This window comes from Cinclus cinclus, chromosome 7, assembly GCF_963662255.1.
Source record: "Cinclus cinclus chromosome 7, bCinCin1.1, whole genome shotgun sequence".
Taxonomy (NCBI): Eukaryota; Metazoa; Chordata; class Aves; order Passeriformes; family Cinclidae; genus Cinclus; species Cinclus cinclus.
In genome coordinates this window covers 19,265,851-19,292,316 of record NC_085052.1, presented here as the reverse complement: position 1 = coordinate 19,292,316, position 26,466 = coordinate 19,265,851, and the positions used below count along the sequence as shown (strand labels likewise).

The window sequence follows — 26,466 nt, the reverse complement described above, 5'->3', positions numbered from 1 at the left end:
CCGGTGCTAATTAATTCAGCTGTGCAAGCCCCCTGTGAACTAGAAACTGTTGTTATTCCCATTTTTGCAGAGTGTTGGAATTGAGGTGTGTGGGGAAATTGGACTTGACAAAGGTTTTCTAGAGCTGCAAGGAGAGCTGGGGGGTTTGAGGTCCCAGATACCTGCTCTCATATCAGCAATGCTCTTTCCTCCCTGGATAGAAAAGTCTATTGGGAATGAGAAATAATAAAAGAGAGCGGTAGATATTGTATGGAAAGAGGATATGAGAAAGAATTGTGAGAAAGGTAAGAGACAGCAGAACAGAGGAGTGGTTTGTGTTATAGACTTCACTGGATTTTGCATAATGATTTCTTCCTCCAATCCTTTTTCATTTTTTCCTGTAACATTTTTGAAAGGAAAATAATTTAAAACCCCCCACCTATAACAAAGCAGCTGTTGGCCTGTTGGGGAAAGGGTCCTTACAAGGTTTGGCTGTTCCCTCAGGTTCTGGATTTGTGCTGTGCTTTATTGAACACATTGTTTTGTTTTCAGTGAGCACAACGAGACTTGCACAGTACACACAGCGTGTTCCTTATCTACAGGATGAGACGAGGCTGTTTTAATAACTACCATGATGAAGATGGAGATGAACTTATATACAAGAGGAATTGCCTTCACATTACACACATTATCTTCCTACAAAGCAGCAATTGTTTTTTGCAAATAACATAATATTAAATAATTGGTAGAATTTTTGCGTTTCCTGCATAGTCCAGTCTAATGGAATCTAGATGAATATTGATGGTTTTCTTCTGCATAATATCACCACATAAATCCCCATGTCAGCTACTAGACTTGGGCTATAATACTGCTTTACAATGCATCCACCGACTGTAAATCAAAACAACCAACACAAGAAACTCTTTGGCAAATGTAATTCAGTACATTCGCATGAGGGTCTACAGATGGTGGTGGAAGAGGATTAGAATGCCCAGTCCTTTGTGTAATTCTGCTTTCCTTTGAATTTTCCTGGTCAAACTACATGCTGTACTTATGAACTTTCCAGACGAATCCAATGCCTAGTGGAAATCCTCTTTTACCAGTGGAGCTAAACCAACAATAGATTTGGCCCTCCAAGGGTCAAATCAAGCCAGCCATGAGGGAGACAACTAAATCCTGCTTTCAGATTCTAGCTCATGTCCTCAAGTTTAGTGAAACACCGTCATAAAAATAAGCATTTCTGAGCTTCTGGCTTCTCTTGACCTGGGCACTGGGCTGTAGGTGGCCAAGTGTGAAGTGTGACAGTCTCCTTTTGTCTAGCTTCCTCAGGAGCTTCTCTTTGCTTGTCCTGGGATGTCTTGCTTCTGCACTGACTACCTGCTGAGTGAATCTGGGTGGTGCACAAGTAGAGCAGAGGTTGTACTGAGAGACTAAAAGAGAGACCACTGTAACAGGGCTCAGCATCTACCTCGTGTCTGTGAAGGGAAACAGAAGGAGTGGTGAAAGCATATTTTTAGAAATTTATCAGAATTTTCTTCTCGTAGAGTAAGATCAGACAACAGGCCAAATTCTGGTCTTGGTGACTGTGTAAGTACTCTGCTATTTGCAGCAGGTTACTCAGAGGTAAGATGCGCAGAATGATACTTTTAATAGATCAGGAGTAACCGCTTTGATTTTATTCTGTACAGGAACAGATTTTAGCTCTATATCTTCTATGTAAATGTCCCCCCAAATACCCTTAACATTTGGGCACCGCATAAAAGAAGACACAGGCCTATAATCAGCTAAAGCCATGCAAAGGCTGAAAAAGTTAGGTGAAAGGGGCCTTTGGGATCAACACAGCTGTTTACTGATGGTAGATTTCATACATACAAGTTAAACTTGGAGACAGAATACCAAGTCCACTACCACATCTCCTCAGAGGCTTGGAACTTTGGATTTTATACATTATGTTGGCTGTACAGATTGCTCCACTGTTCACTGTTATGGCCTTCAGGGGTTTTATTCTCAATCCTGTCTTTGTCCATGGACAACAGCCCACGAGTTTTATCTGAAACCTCTCTAAAACAACAAGGATCTACTTTGGCAGACTTGGTGCCCTGGGGACAGGCTATAGCTGCCTTCATGTTTTCTTTGAGTAATTTTGAGGAAGTGTCAGTGCAAGGAACAGTTTATGAATTTGCTGACAATACATGAGTAATAAGCATTTCTATTGACAGTTAGCCTTTTGCAGAACAGTGTTTGTCCGTCACTTGGGAACCAAAATGAGCAGAGAATCCCTAGAGAATCATCAGGTGACCATTTGGGATAAGGGGTAAGTATTAGGGTGCACAATACAGGATTGAAGATGAAAAGATGGGGCTGTATATTGGGTCTGGCTGGTAGGATGCAAGCATATGGATTTGAACGGGGACCTTATAAATTAGTAGGTGTATGAGCAGATGGGTGGGGAATCAAAGGGGGGCCCATATAGCAGGGCTATAATGGTTAGGAAATTAGGTGTTGGGCACAGAGGTGGCTGTCACCAGCAGTGGAGATCTGGAGAATGGGTGTTGGGCATATCTAAAATTGCAAAAGTTGGGATGTGGGTGAACTGAAGTCGTCACAGGTACAGAGTTTAAGGTAAAAGGACTGAAGGCTAAGGACTAGGGAACCAAGCAATTATCCCAGCCAATCCTGAATTTGTCCATCTCAGTCTCAGCTGTCCAGAGGGCAATCAGATGGGCCCACATGAAGCCCCACACTTTCCACCACACGGCGCAGTGAGAGCGCAGCTGGGCTTGTTTTCTTTGTTTGCCAACCAGTGACATGGAAAACTTTTGTTGCCTCAGAGTGCTTTTTTTTGTTGACTGATGTATTTGGTAACTTTGTCAGATGTGACTTGTCCACACTGCTCCCCAGAGACAGGATTTGGGAAAGGAGGGGGAGGAGAAGGCGACCGGGTGGAGCTGGCATCCAATCCTCTCCAATACCATCATCCCATTGTAGTGCAAAACAGAAAGGAAACAAAACCCTAGAGTGAAAGAGGAGCATCAAACGTCAGAGGAACTCGTCTGCCATTCAGGTGGTGGGGAGAGATGGGACTTGGAGTTTTATTTTTGTAGGGTTTTTTAATTATTATTTTGGTTTTTTTGTTGGTTTTGTTTGCTTGGGTTTTTTTAGAAAATTGGGGATTTTTTTTGTTCCTTTTTACAGACCTTCATGACAAAGCATAAAAACACAGTTATATTTATATATCTATTTATATATTTCTTCATTTCGTTGGTTTGTTTGTAAATGTTGCTCCATCCTCCTGTCTGAGCTGATTGTGTGTCACAGAAATTGTGGGTGTATGTGTGAGGTTCCTCCCAACTCTGGCCTGCAAAGTCACCACCTGTGAGGTGCAGCCAACTCTGGGGGAATCCATGCTGGAAAGTGGGGATGAGGTGCACAGAGAACCCCTCGTGGGGTGCAGATCTTTACTTGGTCCTTTCTTCATTGCCAGATGGGCCAGGTCTCTGTGCTGCCATCTCTGCTCTAGCCAGACCGTTCCCTCTGTCCTGGGAAACAGGGTGAGCATCACAGGTTACATACACTCAAGAGTCCACCACAGAAGAGTACATCTTTGGGGAACAGTGTTTCACGAGCGGCATTCTCCCCTGTTTCCCTGGCCCTTACCGCTCCCAGAAAGGGGTCCTGTAAGGCAATGGCTGCCAGCTGCATTGCTTCCCAGCCCCCTGGAGTCCTGGAAGCCGAGAGGACTTTGCATGGCTGAGCTTTCTGCGGGGGTGTTGGAGGGCTCCTGCAGGAGAAGCCGCTTGGCCGCAGGCTGTTCCTGGCGCGGGGGCAGCGGTCGGGGCGGAGGGCAGGGGAACCAGGGGGTCTCAGTCTCATGTGGTGAGCGCTTGGTCCGGCGCTTTCGTGGCGAAGAGGAAGGAACTGGACTGTGGGGAGGAACGGAGAAGGTCTCTTCACCCTTCCCAGGGATGGAGGGAGGTGATCAGACAGGTACAATGTGGAGGCCTAAGCTGTCGCCCTGCAGTTTCATGTGGTTTCCATGGTAACTAGTGGCGGTCATAGGCAGCGGCAGCAGTGGGAGGTGCGGAGCCCCGGGATGTGGCACTATAATAATAAGGGGAACCTGAAAGTTAACACAGGAGAAGAATGGACTGGTTGAAAGGACAAACAGTAAACAAAAAAAAAAAAAACAAAACAAAAAACAGAAACAATCAAACTAAGAAAAGAAATAAGGGACAACTGAAAATAAAAAGAAAGGTAGAAAGAAAGAAAAGCTAAAGAACCAAAATAAGAACTTGGAGACCAAGCTCCTAATGGGATTAGGGAAAGGCAATCAGTGGAAGCCAACTGAGGGCCACACTTGAGTCGATAGGTGCTACTGTGACCCCTGGATAGGACACGTCTCTGCAGGAAGGAGATCCTTTCGCATCGTCTGACAATCAATAGTAAGCCCATGAGCATTTGTGCTGGTTTTGGCTGGGGTAGAGGTAGTTTTCTTCAGAGTGCCTGGTAAGGGGCTGTGTTTTGGATTTGTGCTGAGCACAGGGTTGATAATGCAGAGGGGTTTTTTTTTTGCTGCTGAGCAGGGCTTACACAGAGCCAAGAGTTTTTTGCTTCTCTACTGTCATGCTGGGGAGGAGTCTGGGAGTGCATGGGAGGCTGGGAGGAGACACAGCCAGGGCAGATGACCTGAACAGGCCAAAGGGATATTCCAGACCAGACAACATCACGGTCACTGTGTCAAGGGGGGAAGGAAGGAGGAAGGGGAGATGTTTGGAGTGACACTGTTTATCTTGCCAAGTAACCCTTCTGCATAATGGGGCTCTGCTCTCCTGGAATTGGCTGAACACCTGCCTGCCCATGGGAAGGAGTGAATTAATTCCCTGTTTTGCTTTGCTTGTGTGTGTGGGTTTTGCTTTCCTTATTAAACTGTCTGTATCTCAGCTGAGGAGTTTTCTAGTTTTTATCCTTCCAATTCTCTCCCTGATCTTCCTGGATGGGGGAATGACCGAGCGGCTGCATGGGGCTTGGCTAATGCCTGTGGCAAAACCACAACAAACATCACAGCACAAATATGCCACACCTGATGCATAGCCACAAAGAAAGTGTCAGGGCCAGATGTTCTGAGTGTACCTGACAAAGTGTAATGGGTCACTTTAAAACTAGGAGGGGAGAAATGAAACAAAATTACAGTGTTTTACTACCTGGGATTTGGGTCACATTTGGCATGAAAGCTTTTTAGATGGTTATCGAGTGTGTGTTAAATAGTGATTGATTATTAAGGTCACATTTACTGAAGTTTAACAGCACTGGAATAAAATGTGCATCTATTATCCAGTTGTTAAACCTCAGTAAATATATAGGTAATAATCACAACTGATTTATTTTATGTATAATAAATCTCTTCCTATTCCCCTGCAAAGAAATGTTGTATTGGAAGCTAAAGTCTCATAGGAGTTTGTTTTCCCCTCAAAAAAACCCTATTTCTGAGCATATCAGTGACTGGAGATGGATATATATCCCTGCAAGAGAACTCTACTGGCCATTATAAATCTTGTGATGCAGCCTGTCTCCCACTCTAGACATTAGTCCAACTGGTCCAGTAGGAAGAAATTCTATGGGATTTAAAGATTTCCCAGGAATTGACTCTGGATTTAATCTGGGAAAGGAGTGAAAGCTTATCTTAATCAGGCCTTGAAAGTATGCTGGTTGTGGCCTAAGAGCAGCAGAACCTAAATTTCAATTTTGATATCATCTGGAATAAATTGTGGATGCAGTCCATGGAGAAGCCAGACCTGAACCAGAGTTCTGAACTGTCTCATGAAAGAGGAATTGGCTTCAGAACTGATACAAAACATGCATGGCGTATATACCCGTTTCAAACTGGACTGGGGAGTGAGGAAAAAGGCCTCTCACCTGCCCAAATACTTGAAACTCCTCTTCAGAAACAAACAAAAAATCAAAGAAAAGAAAACAAAGAGACAAACAGAAGGAGCGCGAGGCTGGGGGTGTGCTGTGGAAAGGTACTCACTTAGTAATGCAGGGTTGCTGAACCGCCAGGCCTCGTTGTAGGTTGTGTACTGAGGGTGGCTATAGGGGTTCCCTGAGAACTCGCTCCCTGGAACAAAACAAGGAAAGTGTGAAATACAGTTTGGAATAAAGATTTATGTCTGCTGTTCCATCAGACCACTGTTCATGCTGAATCTGTTTGCCAGCAGGAAAACTGGTGTATGTAGCTTCCTAGTCTAGCTGGAACTCTTCCCTTCGAGTCACTGTAGTGTCTGTCCAGTGCAAAGTTGCTTACCCATACCATTAAGCATCACAAAACTGACTCCTTCACAACCAAGAAATCAGTTCGAATCCAATAATACAAATAAACTATTAAAGTGGGGTTTTTTGTTTCATTTTTCCCCCATTGCTTTCTGTCTTTCAATTCTCAAGCTGCAGTAGGACTGCATATGCAAGCTTTTATGCACTTAATTATCAGCTTTCTTATAAATAACATTGAAGGTTCTCCAGTAGTGTCAAGGCAGCAGGCATAGAAGGTTGATGGGACAAGCTCACAAGTAACTCTGGAATTAGTAGTGCTGTTAATGGCAATATGTATGGCTAAGGTTTTGGTTTTTTTTTTATTAGGGTACTGAGGCTGATGGTATATTTGTAGAGAAGAGTATCATTCATTTTTGGAAATGTTCTGAGTTGGCTGTGCTTAAATACAAAACAAAATGGAAAATACATGAATCACTTTCTTTCTTACTCTGGATGATGGTATTAGAAAAGTGATTCATACATGATTAACCTCCCTTTTATGCTTGGTTAGTGAGTTAGAGAGAAAACTTGCTGCATTTTAGCTCTGGAAAATATTTTTCTAATGATTAGCACTTTAGGTACTATGCTGAATCTGAAAGAAAAGTTGTGCTTCAGCTCCCCTTTTCACATTAGGAAAATGGGCCCAAACCAAAATTGTTCCAAGCTTTCTGATCTAGTACGACTCTGAACCAAGATCTGAATGGCTCAGAGTCTTCTAAAACATTCAGTTTTATTGTGCAGAAGGAGCTGAGTCTCCCCATTTCTTAGAAGGCTGTGCAGCATATTTGAATTGGTAACTGAAGGGGTATGGTGCTGCATTCAAAATAAACAAATCTCCCCAAACTTAAACATGTATCATTCTATTATGGAAAATCACGGCATGATCTGATCATAAGCTCAATTTAATGTAGTAACAACAGACTGTGGACAATCAACCCCGTCTGAAAGACCTTATGTGCTTAAAAGGCAGTGTAAGAATAGTGTGCGTTTTAGCTTCTGGTCTGCCCAAAGGCAGAGGTGGAATTGTTACAACAGAAGTGTTTGAAAAGTGCCTGACAGTTGATAGACACCATGGAACAGGAAAAGAAGGTAATGCAAGATGGGATGTATGCCTGTGATACAATTACCAAAAAATGTCAGTTAATTATGGCATAATCTCTGCAAATCTCCTCTCACTGGAGTGTTAAAGCCAAAACCACAGATTCTCAGATGGTAGAAATGAAGTCTGTTCAAGTCAGGGGATTTGTACTGTTTTAAACTTGAGGAGAATCTTTACAGCAATGTTTTAGTGTTTCAGGTTGACAACCAAAGTAGTCAGTGCAAAAATTAGTATGAATCAAACCCAATCATCATCCAAAGATATTTTAGTATAGTAGCTTTTAGTTTCAGCATAAAGCCTCATTTTGTGTGAGAGATCTTGCTAACTACTGTTTTAATGATAATAACTCAGCATAATTCCATAGCTAGAAACATCCTGCATGGCAAATCTGACAACTAGCTGAGAAGGAATAGGTGAAACCTGCAAAGATGACCATGCAATGTAGTCCAGATTTCCCTCTACTGAATTGACTTATCTGTGGAATATACTGGAATGAATTTGCTTCCCAAAGGAGAAAAAAAAACACTATTCTCATGAGAATTTCTGCTTTTGAAGTGCTTCATAAGACATAACTTCACTGTGTGGAGAGAAATTGTTCTGATATTTCAAGACTTTTTTTCTCACTTCCAGCTATAAACTGTTTATAGCGTTGCTAAAGCACGGGTTAAGCACAGGAGAAAGAGCCACAGCTATGGAGCGTGGGGAGGAGGGAGGGCAGCCACTGGAAACAGTGTTTATTGACGAGGAGTGAAAGCATGCATGCAGCAGGATAATGAGCTTTTGAGCTCAACTGTGACCAAGAGGAACTGAGCTATCGCCTTCCCAGATCACTAATGAAACAAGTGTAATTTCCTCATCAACATTGGATTCTGTTTAACGACTCCCTGCCGCTGCTGTCCCCAGCCCTCTGCAGGCTCTGCACTGCTCTGTGTAAACTTCAGTTCCTCCACTGGATGCTCACTTCACTCAAATAGTTTGCAGAAACTTGATGTCCTTTCTGGGAAAGAGGAAGAATTGAGAAAAGGATCAAAGGTATTCTGTTGTTTTTATAGGAAAACTCTCAGATATGCAGGTTAAGTGTAGCCCAATACCTGATTCATCTTTTTGTGAGTGACTAACCCCTGCTTTTCCAGGAGTGTGCTCAGGACCACTGGCTTTTGTCCATGTTTACAATCCAGGACCTGAAGTTACAGGAAGGGCGAGCGCAGGAATCTTGTCACATCATCCACATAAACCTCACAGACGTTTGCATTTGCTGGTCATGTTGCATGAATGCAGTGCTACAGGAGACAAGCTTTTCTCTAGACTATGTGAGTAGAAGTCTAGTGAAAGGTTGTCATGGGTAGAACATAGCAGCTTTGATTAGCTCTGGTTAAACAATCTTCTCAGAAACAGTTTTCCACTGGAAAATGCTGTTGCATTGAAATGGAAATGTTTTGCTCGAGCTTGTCAGCTTCAATAGAATTTTAGAAAGAAAAGTTCTGAAGTTATTGCAAATTGAAACAAAGTATTATGTTTCAACTTTATTGTTTTGTTTCATTTTGCCTTTCTCATTTCATTTAATTTCCTTTCAATTCTTTCATAATTTTAATATGTCTTGATGTCTAGAACATGTTGATGTTATTGAAATGTTTCATCCTGATGTTTGCAAACCAAACTGTTGCAAGGTTCTGGATCCTCATACCAGTGCAAGATGAAAACAAATATCAAGGAATCAGAATTCTGAATGGGGTTAGAAATCTGTTTTGTGAAGTTGTGTGTTTAGCTCTGCCCCTTTGTTAAGAGAAGGCACAGCCTCTTTCCCATGTTTTCTCACTTCTGAACAATAGGTTTGTTTGCATGTTAGTATGTTTCTTAAAGATACTTCCTGAGTAGTCATCTTGCCAGCTTCTTGTTTCCAGTGTAGTTAAAGCACTGGCCCCTGAACTTTCTTGGCCTAAGGGCACATAACAAACCATTGGCACCACTGTATTTGATTGTTCAAACTGGACTCCTAACAGAGGTTGCAAGTCAGCCCAGAGGACTGATCTCAGGAGGCCTATATTCTGTGCAATCTGTGCTCAGGGAATCTTTACTAACACTATTTCTCAGCATCTGTATTTAAATCTTATTGGATTAGTCTTCTAACACAGAAACGATAAGGCATGAAGTGAGCCTAGCAGGTGGCAGGTTCAGAACAAATAAGGGATATAGTTTTCACAAAATATGTAGTTTAGCTACAGAACTTCTTGCAAAATGTTTCTATGCATGTTAAAGGCTTATATGGGTTCAGGAGATATTTTTTACATTTGTAGAGGGAAAACCTATCAAGGGTTTAATATTAAATAGAAAGGTACTAAGTCTGGCTTAGAAAGTCTCCTGGTTGCAACATGGAGACTGGGAGATCTTTTGAGAAAATACCAATACATGCTCTCTCTACTCTTACATCCTTCCTCATATTTCCCCTATTGGCCCCTGACACAAAGTAGTGGCTGCAGAGATCTGCAGAGTGACCCATTAAAGCAAAGTCTTCTGTTTCTTCCCAGGAAGCCTCTTTATCTCCATCTTGTTGGCTTCAGTCACACTAGAAAACAGGAAGAAAAGGGCTTCCTAGCTGGGTCTGACCAGTGGGGTATGACTGAAACAGCCAGAACCTGATGCTCTGTTGAAAGATGCAGTAACTACTGCAGGATACCCAAGTAGGCCACTGGAAAAACTCCCTCTGCTTGAATGTTGACATCAGATTTAATATGAAGATATCCATCTGAACAGATTTTTCTTTTTTTGAAGTAAAACTTAACTCTATTCTGTATAATTCCGTTCCTTTTCCCTTAGGGTATATTTCTGGGTTTGTTTTTTTTTGGGACATTACTGTCTTATATGCAGCCTCCACATCAAGGAGTTGAAATGCGCTATTCTTGGATAAGTGACCCCTGATATTAGTAGTCTTAAAATTTTTGTCCCAGTTTAGAAGTCAGTATCATCTTTGTTGTGAGGACATTAAATTTAAATAGCAAACACTGAACAGTTTCTACTCAAAGAGCCAGCTATTTTGTTATTATTAATAATTTCTATATGCTGTGACCTCCTTTAAGTTTTGATCATAAATGATCTCAATATTGTCAGCTGAATTTACAGACTGTTATTGGGGGGCATTGTGTGGGGTTTATTACTAGGTTTTATATTGTTTTAGTGCTTGTATGGTTCTGGAGCCGAATGATCTCCCTGAATAATTTAGAGTAGGACATGCCCTGAAATTTGCCACTGGAATAGGTTGCTCAGAGTAGCTGTGGTTACCCAATCCCTGTAAGTGTTCATGGACACGCTGGATGGGGCTTTGTATGACCTGTCAAGATGTCCACCATGACAGAGTGGTTGGAACTGGGTGACCATAAAGGTCCTTTTCAACTCAAGCCATTCTATGATTTGTCACTTAAAAGATGTTAAGACTTTGACCTGAAAACATCTCCTAACAGTTATATTTTCACTGTCCTCACTGAAATTAATGTTCATTTAGCTGGGTGTTCCAAGATCTGGAGGGAAGGTAAGTTAGGCTTTCCACTCGTAAGCCCTGGCAAATCATATGATAGTAATTGAAGAGCTTTCTGTCCTCAACTTTTTGCTGCTTTGGTCTGGACTCATCTCTTCAGAAGCAGAGGTTGCCAAATGGGCTCTGTACCTGCCCCTTAATCATCATGACTTGCAAGCATAAAAAGCAGAAATCAGTGGCAGATGAGTTCTGAGTTACCATGTCTGAGAAAAGAAAATCCTGCCTCTTCATTTATCTGCTGGGGGACAACTGTCATCAGAGGAGAGTGGATAATGGAGCCTGAGGTAATAAACTCTTCAGTTGTCCTAGACCAAATGCTCTCTCTTCTTCTAAAAGACTGGAAGAATCCATATGCTGAGATAAGGTCTTTCTCTAAAGCATGAGTTTGTCTTTTGATGTAGGGTTAGGTTGATAGTTTCTTGGTTTGGAGGCACTGTTTTACAAACAGGGGATGGCTAAGTAGTTGGTTGTTGAGAGTGAATAGTTAGCATTTCTCATGAAATGCTGTTAATAATTTCTGAGTTCTTAGTAAATTTAGGCTATATAGACAGTAGGTGTTCAAATACGGCAGGTATTAAATTACCATTTTCAGCTTGATGCCATGGCTTTAGACAGAAGGTGAGTTGTCACCCGTAGTTAGTGGATAGGTGAGTATCTTGAGCCATGAACAGTACATAATAATCTGCATGGGTCATTGGAAAATAATTACATTAGTTAATGAATACTAGGGTTAATTAATTACCAATTAATTGCCACAGGTTATAGCTAGCTAGCTGCCCATAGCAGCAGTGAATCAGTTACTCGGGGGAAAGTGATACATTACAAAAAGGGTTGTTAGCTGCATTGGTTATAGGCACCTGATGGTTTCTTTATGAAAAGAATAGCTCTGCATGTCAGCAAAGCAATAGCCAAGTCAGCTGTGAAAGCTCTCACAGTGCTGGTAATGGTTCAGACATGTGTGCACCATCAGTGAGGGTTGGCAGCTGACTTACCAGGAACCATTCCTGCAAGAGTTGATGTTGGGTAGCTGCCTTGTCCAGTTGGGGGAACATGAGGTGGGTAGCCAGGCAAGGTTGTGCTTGCCATATCACGACCTGTAAAGGGAGAGAATCAGAACCGATGATCAATACAGATAAGATCTTTCCATATTGATTTGCTATCACCTCTTTTCCCACTGTCACAAAACTTGATAGGCAACTACTGCACAGCCTTCTCTTACATGAGTTCTGTCCACCCACTGAAAATTCTGGGTGAAGACTGGGGGGCTTTTGAACTCACACTGTAAGGATGAGTGTCAAAAGTTAGCTTTGGTGAGGCTCAAAAGAATTTGGTTTGTTTTATTGTAGATTTTGGATCTATTTTAACTAAATCAAAATGGCCCTGATCTACACAGAGAATGGCAGCATGTTCATTGCCAGAGTAGCTGAAGTCCTGTCTATATGCAGTGGATGCAGTTCCAAACTGTGGTGATGTTGCTTTAGGGCGTGATCAATGTGCAAGGCACTGGGAAATGATCCAAGAGTTTTCTGTGCCTCTCTTCCCACTTTTGTCATTCACCTGCTGATGGTTTTAGGCAAGTCACCTCTCTGTATCTCTTCTTTGTATGCTGCAAACTCTTTGGTGCAAGGGCACACTTTTAGTACATTTGCACAGTGCTTAGCATAAGAACAATACTGGTTGGACTCTTTCCAGGTGCTGGTGTACTGTATATAATAATAGGATCATGCAAATTAGTTTGAGTCTCACTTCATTTTTATCACAGGTACAAGTTTTTGTTTATAATACTTAAAGCTGTGATTTCTTTTCACCACCAAAGAAGTAGAGAGGGGTGTGGACTGGGTGTATGATTGTAGTATATTTTTCCTCTCTTAGGAAGTGCAGCTGGGGGCTTCTTGGTTGATGCCAGAGGCATTTCCTCATTTGGACTGGTTAGCCTGAAAATGGGCCAGCCAGAAGGGCATTTGCTGTTAGTGCTTATTGCATTTAAATGAACTAAAATAATCTCAGAAGCTGCTGGGAGTTTCAAGCCAAAGCAAAACAAAACAAACAAACTAAAACAAAACAAAACAAAAAGCTAAATAAATTAAGATAATCTTTCCCCCACAGCTGCTGAGAGATTTACAGCTCAACCTCCAACACTGCCTACTGAGATGTCAGCCTGGTCCAGGCATCGAAGGCCTTTCACATCCCCTAGGTGAACTGTAGCTCACCAAGAAGTTTGTGTTATTTGTTCTTCTTTTGTTAAATTTGTCTCTCCTGTCTATTCTACCTGGAGGGCAAGAGTCTGATTGGCCTTTAGGAGTGACAGGTTAAGTATAGCCCATTAACACCATTGGAGCCAGCCATGCTGGGATATGCCAATGAAAGAAGAGGCAGTATTGGTTTAGCTCTACTACCAGCAGAATGATAACTGATAAAAGCAGGCCCTGGAACAAGCATGAACCTTGGCTGGGGAATCAGAAATAATTAACAGTTACAAGGCAAAGCAAAAACTAATAAGCATGGAACATTAACCTGAAGGGAGGAAGTTTCTCTGGGATGAGGTAGGCTAAACCAGTGTCACTGCTTTCACAGGACTTGAGTAAAGATTACTGAGGTGATTTACTCAAGAAAACAGAAATGCAAGTTCATTGTTTCTCCCTGAAGAAGTTCCTGATCAGTGGCTGATGTTCCTAGCTTATATCTTCTTAGAGAACAGCTGAGCCGTTTTCCAGCCACTCCCCAATACTGATAAAATAAATACATAATGTATCAGGGATTAATATTCTACACTCTTTTACTCTTTTATCACCATCATTCCTTTAGTGATTTGTAGCTGTATGTTAAATGGAATGATTAACACCCAATAGATGTAGTTATTTTTTTCTCACTTTGGTTTAAGGCAAGAAATTTTTTTGCTTAAAATTCTTGTTCTTTTAGTTTCATTTATTGACTAGCCTGAGAAATAACAACAAGTGATGAGTGAGAAAACAGTGTCACTGAAAAGTTAAAAATAACATTATGTAGCTGTAGGCAAAATTAATTCATTTTGACAATTTCATTCAGGTGGGATCACATATACACTCACTCTGCTACTTGATGTGTGCACATATGCCCCTGTGTTTTTATTCAGACATGAGCGCATAGAGGTTGATGTTCAAAACTGAGCATGGAAAATTTGTTGGGAAGTGATCATCTGTCAAAATCCCAGTCTTGAAAAAGAAGATGACAAACAAGTACTGTATCTGTAACATCAGTTAAGAGTCTCACAGAGAAACTCTTAAAATGCTGTTATATACAAACAGACCCCTTCTATAACCTCCTCTCACTTTAAACAGGTAGAAAGGATTATTAAATTCTTGTACGGCAGGGCCATGGCAAAGCTAGCTCATAACATGCTTCCAACTGCAGCCAGTTTCCCTCCTGCAAGAACTTTCTGAGTAAGGAACAGTACCTGCATCATTGTGACATTGTTTGCACTTTTCAGTGCTTTGTCCCATGTCTAATTCCCTCTAAGAGTCCTAAGGCACATGCCTCTCAAGAAACAGTGCCTTCTAGGCTAGAAGATGGTCATGCAGAACAGTATCCCCAGATATCTGTACTGTTGGAGAGAGTTAGGAGACTTCTGGGTTTAGGAAGTGCCCAGAACTCAGAGGCTCTTACTGGCTGCAGTAAGGTAGGACCAAGACAGTCTTATGAACACAAGTCTTCTCTGCTGTTACTTGCTGTTTTCCTACACAGAGGTTTAGAAATGGAAATCTCACATGACAAGACAAAGGAAGGATATTAAGCCAAAAGAGAAAAATAATATAGGAACATGAAGGAGGCAGAGGTAAGATATGTTTCTTGAGTATTAGGAACTGTGGTCTGCAGTAAGACTTGTCTGTTCTGAAAAAGTCCAGATTACATTCTTTGAAAAATGGTCAGTGGTCACCCAAGATTATACCCGCTGTTTCACCCAAGTCACCCCTGAAATTCTGCAATTCAGTGTTGCTTCTGTCACCTTGCTCAGGAGTTTCCCTTAGTACATACCTGAAACTTGACCTTTCTCCTCATCTTTCCCTCCTGCCCATAAATGCTGCTCTTCCCTTAAAGGCCACCTACCTCAGCTCTGTACTCCTTTGGCTGTAAAACATGGTCTCTCACCCATCCTTCCTGCTCCTGACATTCAGATACGATGCTAGGTTCTTTACTGCTTGGTCTGCTGTGTGAAGGCACCAGCTCACATTGACACTCCCAAGCCAGGTGACTGCAATACTGCTCACAGCACAGCTCTGGCAGTGCTCACCAACTGCCCATGTCTATCCGACTTAACAGCTGCAACCCATGCTGAACAACCCAGGCAAGCCTAGAGCTGGCTGGGATCTTCACACTGCTGTCATGTACCTTTAGGCTAGCACACCGTATTCTGTGCCTGCAGTACTCAAGGACATGATGGCTATTGAGGCAACACAGAATTTTGTTGTTTGCATGTTTCTATACTAAGCCCCAAACTCAATCCAACTGGGACACCCAGTCACTTTTAGACAGTTACAGCTTCTTTTCCCATTTTATTCTAAAAATGAAGGACCGGCATGAAAGCTTTTTGTTTCTTCATTGAGCTGAGAACATATGCTGCAGATACACACCTGGAATGTGGTTGCTCTGGTTCCCACTTGCACTCAAAGAGCTTGCAGCATTTACTGGCCTCCCCATCGGACGAAACTGAACCCCTTGCCTAGAGCATCCCCACTCAGTGTGTGGCCAAGGCCGGTTACCTGCTATCAGAGGCTGGCTGCTGGACTGCCCAAAGTGGGCACCATGATGAAGGAAGGCACTGTAGCAAGGCGTGGACGCATCATCTGAAAGGGCCATGTGGAAGGGCTGAAGATCAGCCTGCCCAGAGCCGACCGGCGTGGTGGGGGTGAAAGGGGTGAGAGAGGCTCCATGAGGCTCTTGCTTTATACTGAGGGGAGAGGAGAGGTTTTCTGTGGTAGGGTAAGGGATGGACACAGACAGACAAAGGGAACAGGGGAAGGAAGAGGAGGGTGGGGAAGGGAGGAGAGGAAGAACAAAATGGGTAAATGAAAATGGAGTGGTTAAAATCTATAGGGAAATTAATTTTAAAACAAAAATAAAAATAAAAAGGCTAGGAGTAGATCAGAGGAGCCAGTGCTGAGACAACAGCAGTAAATGTGCCTGGGGGCTAGGCTCTGACTGCAGGAATGCCTCTGCGGGGCAGCAGGAGATGAGGGGAATGGAGTGCAGTGGCAGAGGGGAGGAATGGGAGGCAAGGAGAGGAGAGGTGAGGAAGGGAACATGCAGGAGAGGGAAGACAGGAACAAGCATAGGATTGGGAAGAAGAATGCTCTGAAGCTTTTGTGCGCCCTTTCCTGCTGCTTTTCTTGCTGGCCAAGGGCATATGAAGATGCTACACTTACACAGTTTGGCCCAAGGAATTGCACCATGTTTTCTCTTCAAACCCAAGGTAACCTTCCTCAGGAGAGTAGCCTTGCTATAAGCACCTATTAAACAGATTGCTGGGTGTAATGGCCAAAGCTTCTCAAGCCAAATTTTATAAAAGCTTGACAAAAATGGTATAGCTGGAGTTTGAGGTTAAAATACAAATCGGTGGATAGACAGATGGATGAATCAATCGTTCTTGCTCACAGTGGCATTTTGGAGATTTAAGCATAAAAGCAGTCAAGGCTGACTCTGATTGTTTCCAGAGTGTGGTTTTGCCAGATAGATACCTTGACAGAGAGACATAATGAAAGAAAGGAAATATGGGGGACTTATAAAAGGTCTAATTTTTATTGTTGTTTCCACTGGTCCTCAATTTCTGATGTGCAGATTTTCATAGGCACAGTAGATTCAGCTTTGTAACTGGTCCTAACTTGGCTGCCAAGTAGGATGTTTGAGAACTGGAGAACTCTGTGACCTAAAGCATGTGTACTCCAGAACACCCACTGCTGTTGGGTCAGCAGTAATAGAGTCTTGTATTTGGACACCTGAAAGCAAAGCATGGATGATGTGATCAGATCCAATCCAAATTATCTGGCAAACCATCCATCCTCAGGTAAACAAATTCAAGCCAATAAATGAAGGCCATCTCTCTGCTGTGATGGAAACTATTGCCAATGGACTATGAAATAAGTTAGTTCTGGTGGTTTTGATTTATACAGAGAAATAAAAATGTGACATATAATTAGGTCATAAATCTGACTTCATTAATGTAGAACTGGCTTAATTAACTTTAGGCACATTGTTGCAAGGCTGTAGTGCTCACCTAGACAATAAAGGGCTGGGCAATTCCCCTCTGTGAATGCTGTTTATTCTGAGATATTTGTTTCCTAAAGATTTTCTACCTGGCAAAAATGATAGTTTGCCATCTGTGTTCTCCTCCAAGTACTTCTAACATGGGTGGCCAGCAAAGGTCTCTCATCACCTAGACTTCTTTGCAGCAAAGACACGTATTCATGTTTCAATTAATTGGGAAGGATCAGTCCTGGCCAAAAGGGATACACTTCCTCTCTCATTTCATTTACTAAGCTAAGTGAGGATTGTAGTTTCTTTTCCCTTTTTGCTAGGAAGCTCTCTCTGGCAAGGACCTTTTGTGGAGGATATGGGGAATGGAAGTTGGAATGTCTGGATTTTGTTTTACAGTTAACAGAGTAGGCAGCACATCAGCACCCAGCTTCTGCTTTTTACAACCTGTAAATACTGTCCTACTGTCCCATTAGTGAGTCTTCATGTGCCAGAGCCAGTCTCTGTAGATCAAGGACCCCCCCAAACTATTTTTCTCCTGCATCCTCTGTCATCAGATGGCAATCAATGCACAGATTTACTTTCAGACCAAACAGGCAGAGTCACCACCAGCATTCTGGGAATGCTTGAAGCCTTTACCCAAATAATGTTGATACAAGATAATTTGGATGAATAGACCTATCTGCAGGCAGAGGGCCGAAAGTTCCCTGGGCTTTCACAGGTTGCGAGTGTAAAGGTATTTTTCAAGGAATCTGTTTGACAGTAAATAAACTGAGGACACTTCAGTCCCGGGCATTTTCTATACTCCTTTTTCAATTCTCTTTATTATACAAGAGACAGCAGGTATGGGGAACTGCTGAGGAGGAAAGGGCAGAGAATAAGGTGGACGTGGAAGCGTGGGTGGGCAGAAGCAAGAGGTGCTATGGGCAGGGGTTAATCCTGTTTGCACAGCCCCCAGGCACGTTGGATTTCCTAGTCCTTCCCTTGCTTTATTTCTCTTTTAAAGCATGGAATTTTCAGCTATAATCCCTCCTAAACCACAGCATTTTTCAGGCGCTCTGTGTAAGTGAAACCATAATCTCTGGTAAAACAGACCGCTTAAGCTGCTGTAGCATTAGGCCAATCTGATCCAGCCCCTGGATTTCTGCTCTGCCCAGCCACCACAGAGAGGATTTCAGCCTGAAAGACTGTGTAAAGCCCTTGCAATGGGAACAACGGTGCTAGGCCTTGCCTTGCAAAGCTGGGAAGGGTTAAGGGACCAGGAGCTATTTGTCCCGATGTTGTGAGGCTGTTAAAAGCCCTGTCAGACTCACAGTGGAGATGAGCCCAGCCCTCTCTTGAACACATCAAGGTTTATGAAGAAAAATTCCTCACACCTTCCAGAGGCATCACCACTTACTCAGTGTGTGGGGGTATAAAGAAGTCAACAGTAACACGGCAAAGAGACTTGAACACAATAATGCTAAACACTCTTCTCTTTAAGAATAGTGGAAAGGAGGCGAGGATAAGGTCAGACAGTGAATGATTGCACAGGCAAAACTCAGACTTTTATGTGTCTATTTATCTGTCTGTCTATCTTTCCCTCTACATTCTGCAACTGCACAGATATAATTTATATCCCATGTATCTTTACTGATAGATGGAATTTACCATTTTTTACTCCTTTGTTGTCCAACTCTCCACTGACTAAAAGCACCTGAATTCTGTCTCTGGTATAGCTCCTGCCACTGCTATGCTGGAATAATTGCCCCAGCAGTGAATTATAGCTCCAAAGTATGTCACTGTATACGAAATCAATTGATTGATCTATCTATCCACGTGTGAATGGCACAGTCCCATTTTTCATTTTAACCAACTCAAACTTCAGATGCATCTTTTATGTTTTCAATTTTGATTTTCTCCATTCTCTAATTCTTTCATATTTGTGATGGAGAATTTGCCTCTGCCTATCCTAAGTCCCACTGCTGCCAGCAGGCTGTGGAGCAGTGCCATTTTGGCTTGTCTGTGTTTTGTTGGGAGTGTTCCTCAGTAAAGCTCCTTTAGCAAATCCCAAGGTATCTCTTGCTCCTAAGGCTGGAATTCCAACCTGTAATTAAATGGCAAGGGAGTGGAATGAGTTTGCAACCCCTTTCCAAAGCAGCAGAAATCGATTCCTGCCCAAGTCTCCTTTTTTCTTCTAAAAGGCAAAGTATCCTTGTTTATAGGTGGCAAATAATAATATCACACACTGTCATGGTGGGGGAAACTTGAAAGTCAGCAGGGTGGGGATATAGCTGGGAACATAGCAGATTTTGTGACCTACTCCTCTCTTTCTGACTGTACTTTCTGAGTTATGATGGTTTTTCTTCCATTCTAACCCTCTCCTCTGTTATTTTGGTGGAGAGCAAGAACTGATGATCTCTAGCCTAAATTCTTACTGCAAATGAAGGGATTTTGGCCAGACAGAGTGAGAGGAAGATTCACAGCTTTGGATTCCTATGGAGACTCCTCTCAGCTTTTACCATGCTCTCTCCTGCTGAAGGGAAGGGAAGTGGGGTGGGGGGGTGGGTGGATGTTGGTTGCAGGGCTAGATAAGCTGCTTGTTTTTCATAAACTGCTGGCTTCCTGGAGGATAAGCTATCTGCATCTAGTGCTTCTTTTCTTTACAGTACACAAAGAATACCAAGGTGGCACATCCCATGCATGAGGGATGGCTTTTACATACCCGCTCAACACTGCTTACCATCTTGACAATGTTTTCCATTCTTTGTCTTTTCCTGAGGTCTCTATTAAATATTTGTATGACCCCAGTGTGCCCCACCCTTTACAACACATATCCTTACAGCATTACTTAGGGATCACTCTTTTGTGATCACAGACAAAAGTCTGTGAGGAACTGAGCTCAGAGAGGAATACTCAGGTTCATGTAGAAACCCTGTGCCAAAACTGAATCTCATCTCAGGTGTTTTGAATTCTATCCTTGTACCCGCTTCTGAAACATCTTTTTCTGTTTCATTGTGGTAACAGAATGGGACTAGGTCCTTAGAACTCATGGGCTGGTGAGTTTACACTACTGGTAGTGAAGTTACATCACCTTCTTCCATGTGGGAATCTTGCCTTCAATTCCTATAGCCATACAAAAGAGTAGACAGGACTCACACAGCATACTGTTTGCTTTTGTTTACTGTCCTATCAGAAAAACCACTTTTTCTATTCTTAGTTTCCTAGGTTTTCTGTTGTGAGAGCTTTTTGCAAATTGCACTGAAAATAAATGCTGTTCTTTTCTCCTTTTTTTGGTCTTCTCTGACCATAACAGACCTTTGCTAGAAGGACTTAAAGGTGTGCCGAGATTAATCTGCTTCTCATTATACCTTTCACTGACTGGAGAGCCTTGTGTGTTCAGGTTTATTTTCTGTTTCTGGAGACATTCACCCATGTTCTTAGCCCATTACATTGTTGAGTACACGCTTAAAGAAACAACCTTGGACTGCTTTCCCCTAACAGTCAAAACTGTTGTGACATCACATCCCATGTCAAATTTGGTAATGTATTTGCTGTACTTTTTCATTAAACAGAGTGTTATAAATCTAGATTTTATGTCTGACCTGATCAACTGCTGCTTTCCAAGTAAACTGACCTGCTAACTCTGTATGTTACTCTGAAGAGAAAATTTTATACTCTTCATACAGAGTAAAACATGGAGCTTCCAGTAGACCTGTGATCTGGACTTAGTCTTTGAAGCTACTTGAATACTGATTAATCACTTGAGAACTCCACTGAAGTTTATTTCATGTGGCTCTCAGTATGTTTGTTAAAGATGGAACTGAAGAAGGAAGATGTGCTTTGAAATTCAGGGTGGATTTCAAAGAAATCCAGAAAAATGCAGTGGAGTTTATATTGTCCCCTTTCTTGAGTCCCAGCCCATTGGATTTGGCAAGTTCTGCCTGTCTTGAAATGTAGTGTGTGCTTATTCCTTGTTGTTTCGTGACTTGAGTGTTACCTCTTAAGCAAGATGCTTTTGAAATAGATACTGGGCAATGCAACTAGAACCTGTTAATTTTTCACTCAGTCCTCATTATAGGTAACTCCAAGGTTTCATCATAATGGCATTTTACTGATCACAAGATAGGATAGATCTTCCTTGGTAGCCCACAGTAGTTGTAAACTTAAAAAGATGGGACAAAGATTATTCTAAGCTCTCAATTTCTCTGAAAGACTGCAGTGGGCAATTTCGGTTTTACAAGAAGTAGGCCTGATTAAATCCAGTACAGCTGATGGACACCAAAAGATAGTAATGTCTGCTTAACTCAGGTATAAAGCACAGCCTTTGCTACACTGGGAAAATGTCTACATCATAAGAATTTTTATCAAAATCGTACTCATTGGATCCTTCATTTAACCTCAGAAGAAAAGGCAAAACTTGAATAGCTGGAAAGACAATATAATACTATTATTTTCTCTAAAAAAGTCCCCTTTTATCCAGCAGCATAGAGTGTGGCAGCCTGCAATGCTGTCCTCTGCTGAAGAAAATTGGACTGGGAATGCCAATTCACTGCTATTGTCACTATATGACATTATTTTCATTCACTGTTATTGTTCACTTAAATGCTAATTTAAGGAAAGCAAAGATATTATTTCTTTTGGGCTCATCCATTTCTGTGTTCTTCAGTTGAATATGCCTTTGAAGCCCACCAGCTGCTTTCTTCATCATCATAAAGTTACTGTCAGTGAAAATTCCACTGAATGCATATAAATAGTTTATGTGATTCCTTCCCTTCCACCCCCATTCCTGCCTGTTTCAGGGATCATTCATCTGACCATCTATCACTCTCAGCCATTTGGTCCCAGAGAAGAATAGTAACACCTTTTGCTTTTACAAATTCCTTGACTAGATAAGAAGATATTATCTCTTCCTAAGGAGGGGAAACACTTGATTAAACTTGGAGGTTCTCTGGTCTTCTGCTTTTGCCAGTTCTTCATCTTAGATATGAGAGGCTTGCTCACAGAAAATACTACCTTCATTTTAGTGAGGCAGGATAGAAACAACCTAGCAGCAGATGCATGAATGACTATCACATTCCATTTTCAGGGCATTGGAGCACCCAGAGATGTGCCCAAGAGGCTGTTTTGTTTGACTGCTGCTGACTGCAGCCATGCTGCTGGGCTGGGTCAGCATCTGTGGGATCTACCATCACCAAAGCCAACTTAGGCCCCCAGCAGTTTGCTGAACAGATTTTTAAAGTCAGATTAGTCAAGCCCTGGCCAGCACCATTGCTCGCTGGTATCAGAGGCTGAAGTAGACTGGAGTAAGACAGGAATTTTTCACCAGTACAAACAAGGAAAAGGGGAAGGTAATACTTCCCCTCTCACTGTAACATTCTAAGTACAACTGAATGTAATGGTCAGCTTTTGTCATGGTTTAAAACAGCAAACTGGATCAACTTGTTTTACATTTCCACTGTGAGGCTGTTTTCTTTAAGCTTGAAATTTATGGGAGGTAACAAATATTTTGACAAATACAAAATTCACCCTAAACATAGTCATTTCAGTTTTTGCTAAGTAGATGAACTGCACCATGTACACATTTATTTCAGCAATTATGTTGTTTAATATAATTTGTCTTCACATATTATTGCATGGCAAAATAGTGAACGATGAGTCCATATTATTATTTTATTAGATTATTAACTTTTTACTTGTTATCTGTGTCAAGTTATATTTGGATGGAAATTAGAATTAAATTAAAAACAATATTTGTAATTATTCATGCTAATTAAATAAAATGACCATAAGTTCCCTGACTTCCTAAATATTAGAACAGAAAAAGCAAGATTTTCTAAGCAGGTTCTGCATTAGAAAAAATATTTATTACCTGTAGGAAAGGATAGCTATAAGGAAGGATTTGGACTGGTTTAAGAACACTATTTTAATACTAATAGATATTATCCTTTCATACCAATTCTATTTCACTTAGTTTGAGGAAAAGAAATGTTCCTGCTTTTTCAATTCCTAGTTTGTTTCTTCATTTTAAATGACCAGGTTGTTGAACTGAACAAAATTCTGTTTGGTCCACTTGCTAATTGGAAATGAAGGAAATAGTATCATTTCACCTTGCAGAAGGTTGAAGTTCTCAAAGGATAGTTTAGCATTTCAGAAAATATTTCCAAGCGTCTAGCCAGTGATTTCTCCATGATTAGCATCACAGCTTTCCTGGAAACTTTCATAGAAATCAAATGCTGTTTGAGTACTACTTTTTTATGTCTTTCAGGTACAGCAAGTGTCCTTTTTTCTCAGTAATTCCAACTTTTTTTTTTTTTGCATACATTCATTAAGAAAAAAAAAACTGAAAAAAAGTCTGATCCTGTGACAGGGACAGGAGGTCTGGAGGAAAGTAAAATCCATGAACTTTTTGTTTCTGTGGTGCCTTTGTTCAATACATCATGGGTTGTCATCAGGATTTCTCACCCTGGATGATATTCGTTCCTTTAGGGAAAAAAATTATTTCCCAGAGAGAAGGAAAAATTTTCCATATAGGACATGATAACTGTTTTGGTGGGTGGTGATGACTTTAGAAGTTCTCTATTCCTTTTAATAGGTGCTAACTGTAGCAGAGAAGCACTCATAAACTTCCTCACAGGAAGAGAAGGGAACACATATGCCCATTTCAGTCGCAATAGAAGTTCCTGATGTGATTATTTTTTTTTCATCATGTCTTTCACCTTTACTTTTTCTTTGTACATCTCATGGATTGTAGCAGGCTCACAAACAAGGTCTACTTAGTTGTAACAACTGGGAATCAACTAAGGGAAATTTTTCTTTACCTTTGCTGTCAATTCATGATCCATACAGTAGGTAAATCTTCCCCTTTAGTAGTCTGTTAACAAGCAATACCTTGTTAACACAGTTTCAATAATAATAAGTTTCAAGCCATACATGAAAAGTCCATTGTGCTCTAGTACTGCCTCTCTGTTGGGTAACTCCTGGGCTAGATAATTGAGTTGGAAAGCATTCTGTTCCCAGACTATTGATCTAATGCCCCAGGACTCAGAACTTGCTTTGAAGACTTCTTTGCATGACTATTCCAACAGCTGTGCTTAAAGATGGATCTTAACCTTTGTTAACCTTCTTGTTAACCTTCTCTTCTTGATTCTTGAACATTTTTGTGCTTTTAAAGTACTCCTATTGCTAGTGCCAAAATCTTGAGGTTCTTCTCCACTCACCTCTTGGCCATTGAGGACGTACCTAGCTATTGAATACCTTCCAAACTCAAAGCTCCATGGAAATGAGTGAATGAAAGAAAGTTATTGAGATTTTTTTTTTTTGTGTTTACTTAGCACTATACAGATTTATGTACTCGTCTGCTTTGACTGTTTGCCTTTAATAGAAATGACTGAAGTGGAACAACTCTGAACAACAGAATTCTTGTAACGGTGTTCAACTGCACATACTTGCCTTATCAAGGTATGTTTGAGCTTGGATCTTTCCTTTTGGGAATTCTGATTGGTGTCCATAGATATTGCCCAAGAAACTGAGAGGGATCTACACCAATCCAGCTATGAGAGCCATGCAAAATTAATGTAAGATGTAGCTTGCCTGCTGGCCTGTATGTACAGAAAGAGGTGAGGTGGTATTCTCAAGCAACTGTTAAGAGCTTTCTCAGAATCTTCACAAGGAAGTTGAAAATGTCTGCATTGTCTGTTCCCTATGAAGGACAGCAGAGTATGCTTCCTAGCCGAGTGTCCAGCTTGTCCCTAAGTGACAACTCATTCATGGAAATTCCTTGCACATACTTAATAGGGAGAAATAAGGATGACCTGTCTGCTCCGTAGTAAAAAAATGGTTCTGTTTACCTTCCTTTGGAGATTTGAGTAATAAATGAGCATCTAAAATATGTTAGTAGAATAATTGTCTGATTGTCTGAAAGGGAGTGTTTGATATTGGGAGTACTAGACAAGGCTGGGCTGTACATAGCTGTGGTGCTAAGCTGTGTCTTTGAATGGATGCCCAGGACTTTGAGGAAGGCCGCCTGGCATGTTGAAGAGGTGGATGCCTGTTTTGCAGCATTTCCAGCTCTTCAGTTCCAAGAATCCCCCAGACAGACAAAGGGACTTCGGCAACACTGTTCCTTAACTATCTCACTACATTTCAAGATCTTAGGTAGCTACATATTATTGATTTTTTGATGGCTTTTGGAGGGGTTTAGTTTGAGAATGGTGTGAGCTGAAAAGGCTTGCTGGGGACAGCTAGTCACAAACCAGAGAGAAGGACTTTCTCTTAAGTCTTCAGAAAGGACAAGGATCTGGTATCATACAGCTATGGTTTGGAAAAACCTAGTCATACTTTTTTGACTCCACACAGAATTTGTACCCTGAATGGGTAGATTTGTTTCACATTTGTTTCAGGTATCACCTGAATTCACAGACTGCCTGGGACAAAAGTATGAGGCATTTCGAGGATGATACCCTAGTAGCAAAAGAGGCAGCCAGCAATTCAATACTCACTGTTACTCCAATATCCCTTCCTGGGAGCAGGACCTGTGTGATAACAAAGAAATCTGTATGCCTCTTCCTTAATTCCCTAGCTGGGGTAGACCAGGAGGCAGCACTGACTTCCTCACCTCTCTGGTCCTTCCTGAAAGCATTGCCCAGCCCCATAGCAAACATATAATGAATCATTCATCTTTAATAGATTATGCAAATTGAGAACATCAGATCAATGAAGATCAATACCTGCAACCATTTAATTGCCAGCAAAAACATTTTAAGAATGAGCATTATCTGAAGTCCTTTCTTGGGTAATGGCACCATTAATCCAAACATTGGATCCTGGCCTAAGTGTACAAGAAAAATTCTCCGCCCCTCTTCCCCTGATGCCCTTCAGGGTGTCGAGGGTCTTTTACTTCCCCTTTTCATTTCCACTTTCTGAGTTTCTCCATCATTACTACCACTGAACAGCTCCCAGTGCTAATAGTTCTGCTTTTGTTACTCTGCAGTGATTGAAATGTCGCATACAGATTGAGATGTAAGTGCTAAGTTGCCACCTGGGAATGTCAAGCTGGGTCTGAAATGAACTTTTCTCACTCTTGGATCCAGATGGATCAGATAGGGATGTTCTCAAGCTGAGCTGGGAGTGTGGCAGGGAACAGAGTAGGGGTAGCAGAGGGTATGAAGGACATGAAGAAATTTTTTTTCTCTGCCTATAGTGTCTTCTGTGAGACCAAGTCAGTCTCCTGCTGTGCCCCTGTGAGAGTCATGTCCAAGGCTTGTGTAGTGTCTCAGCCTTAAGGAAGCCTTCTCTCACATTAACAGGCTGGAATGCACCATCTTCACTTAGGCAGAAGGACTAAAAA

General features: G+C 41.6%; 1 protein-coding gene across 4 annotated transcripts in view; it reads right to left on the bottom strand.

The window, feature by feature from the left end:
* Positions 1–2,738: 2,738 nt before the first annotated feature.
* PAX2 (paired box 2) overlaps positions 2,739–26,466 on the bottom strand; it is an 84,892-nt gene continuing 61,164 nt past the window's right edge. For 2 of the 4 annotated variants that reach the window (XM_062496722.1, XM_062496723.1), the window contains exons 8-10: positions 11,906–12,007; positions 6,008–6,094; positions 3,906–4,099 (exon numbers count right to left, since the gene is read on the bottom strand). In XM_062496722.1, coding sequence (XP_062352706.1) covers positions 4,023–4,099; positions 6,008–6,094; positions 11,906–12,007 — 266 coding nt within the window. In that variant the 3' untranslated portion in view covers positions 3,906–4,022. Of the gene's footprint in view, positions 4,100–6,007; positions 6,095–11,905; positions 12,008–26,466 lie in introns of all 4 variants that reach the window. The other 2 variants (XM_062496721.1, XM_062496725.1) reach the window with 2 other exon arrangements.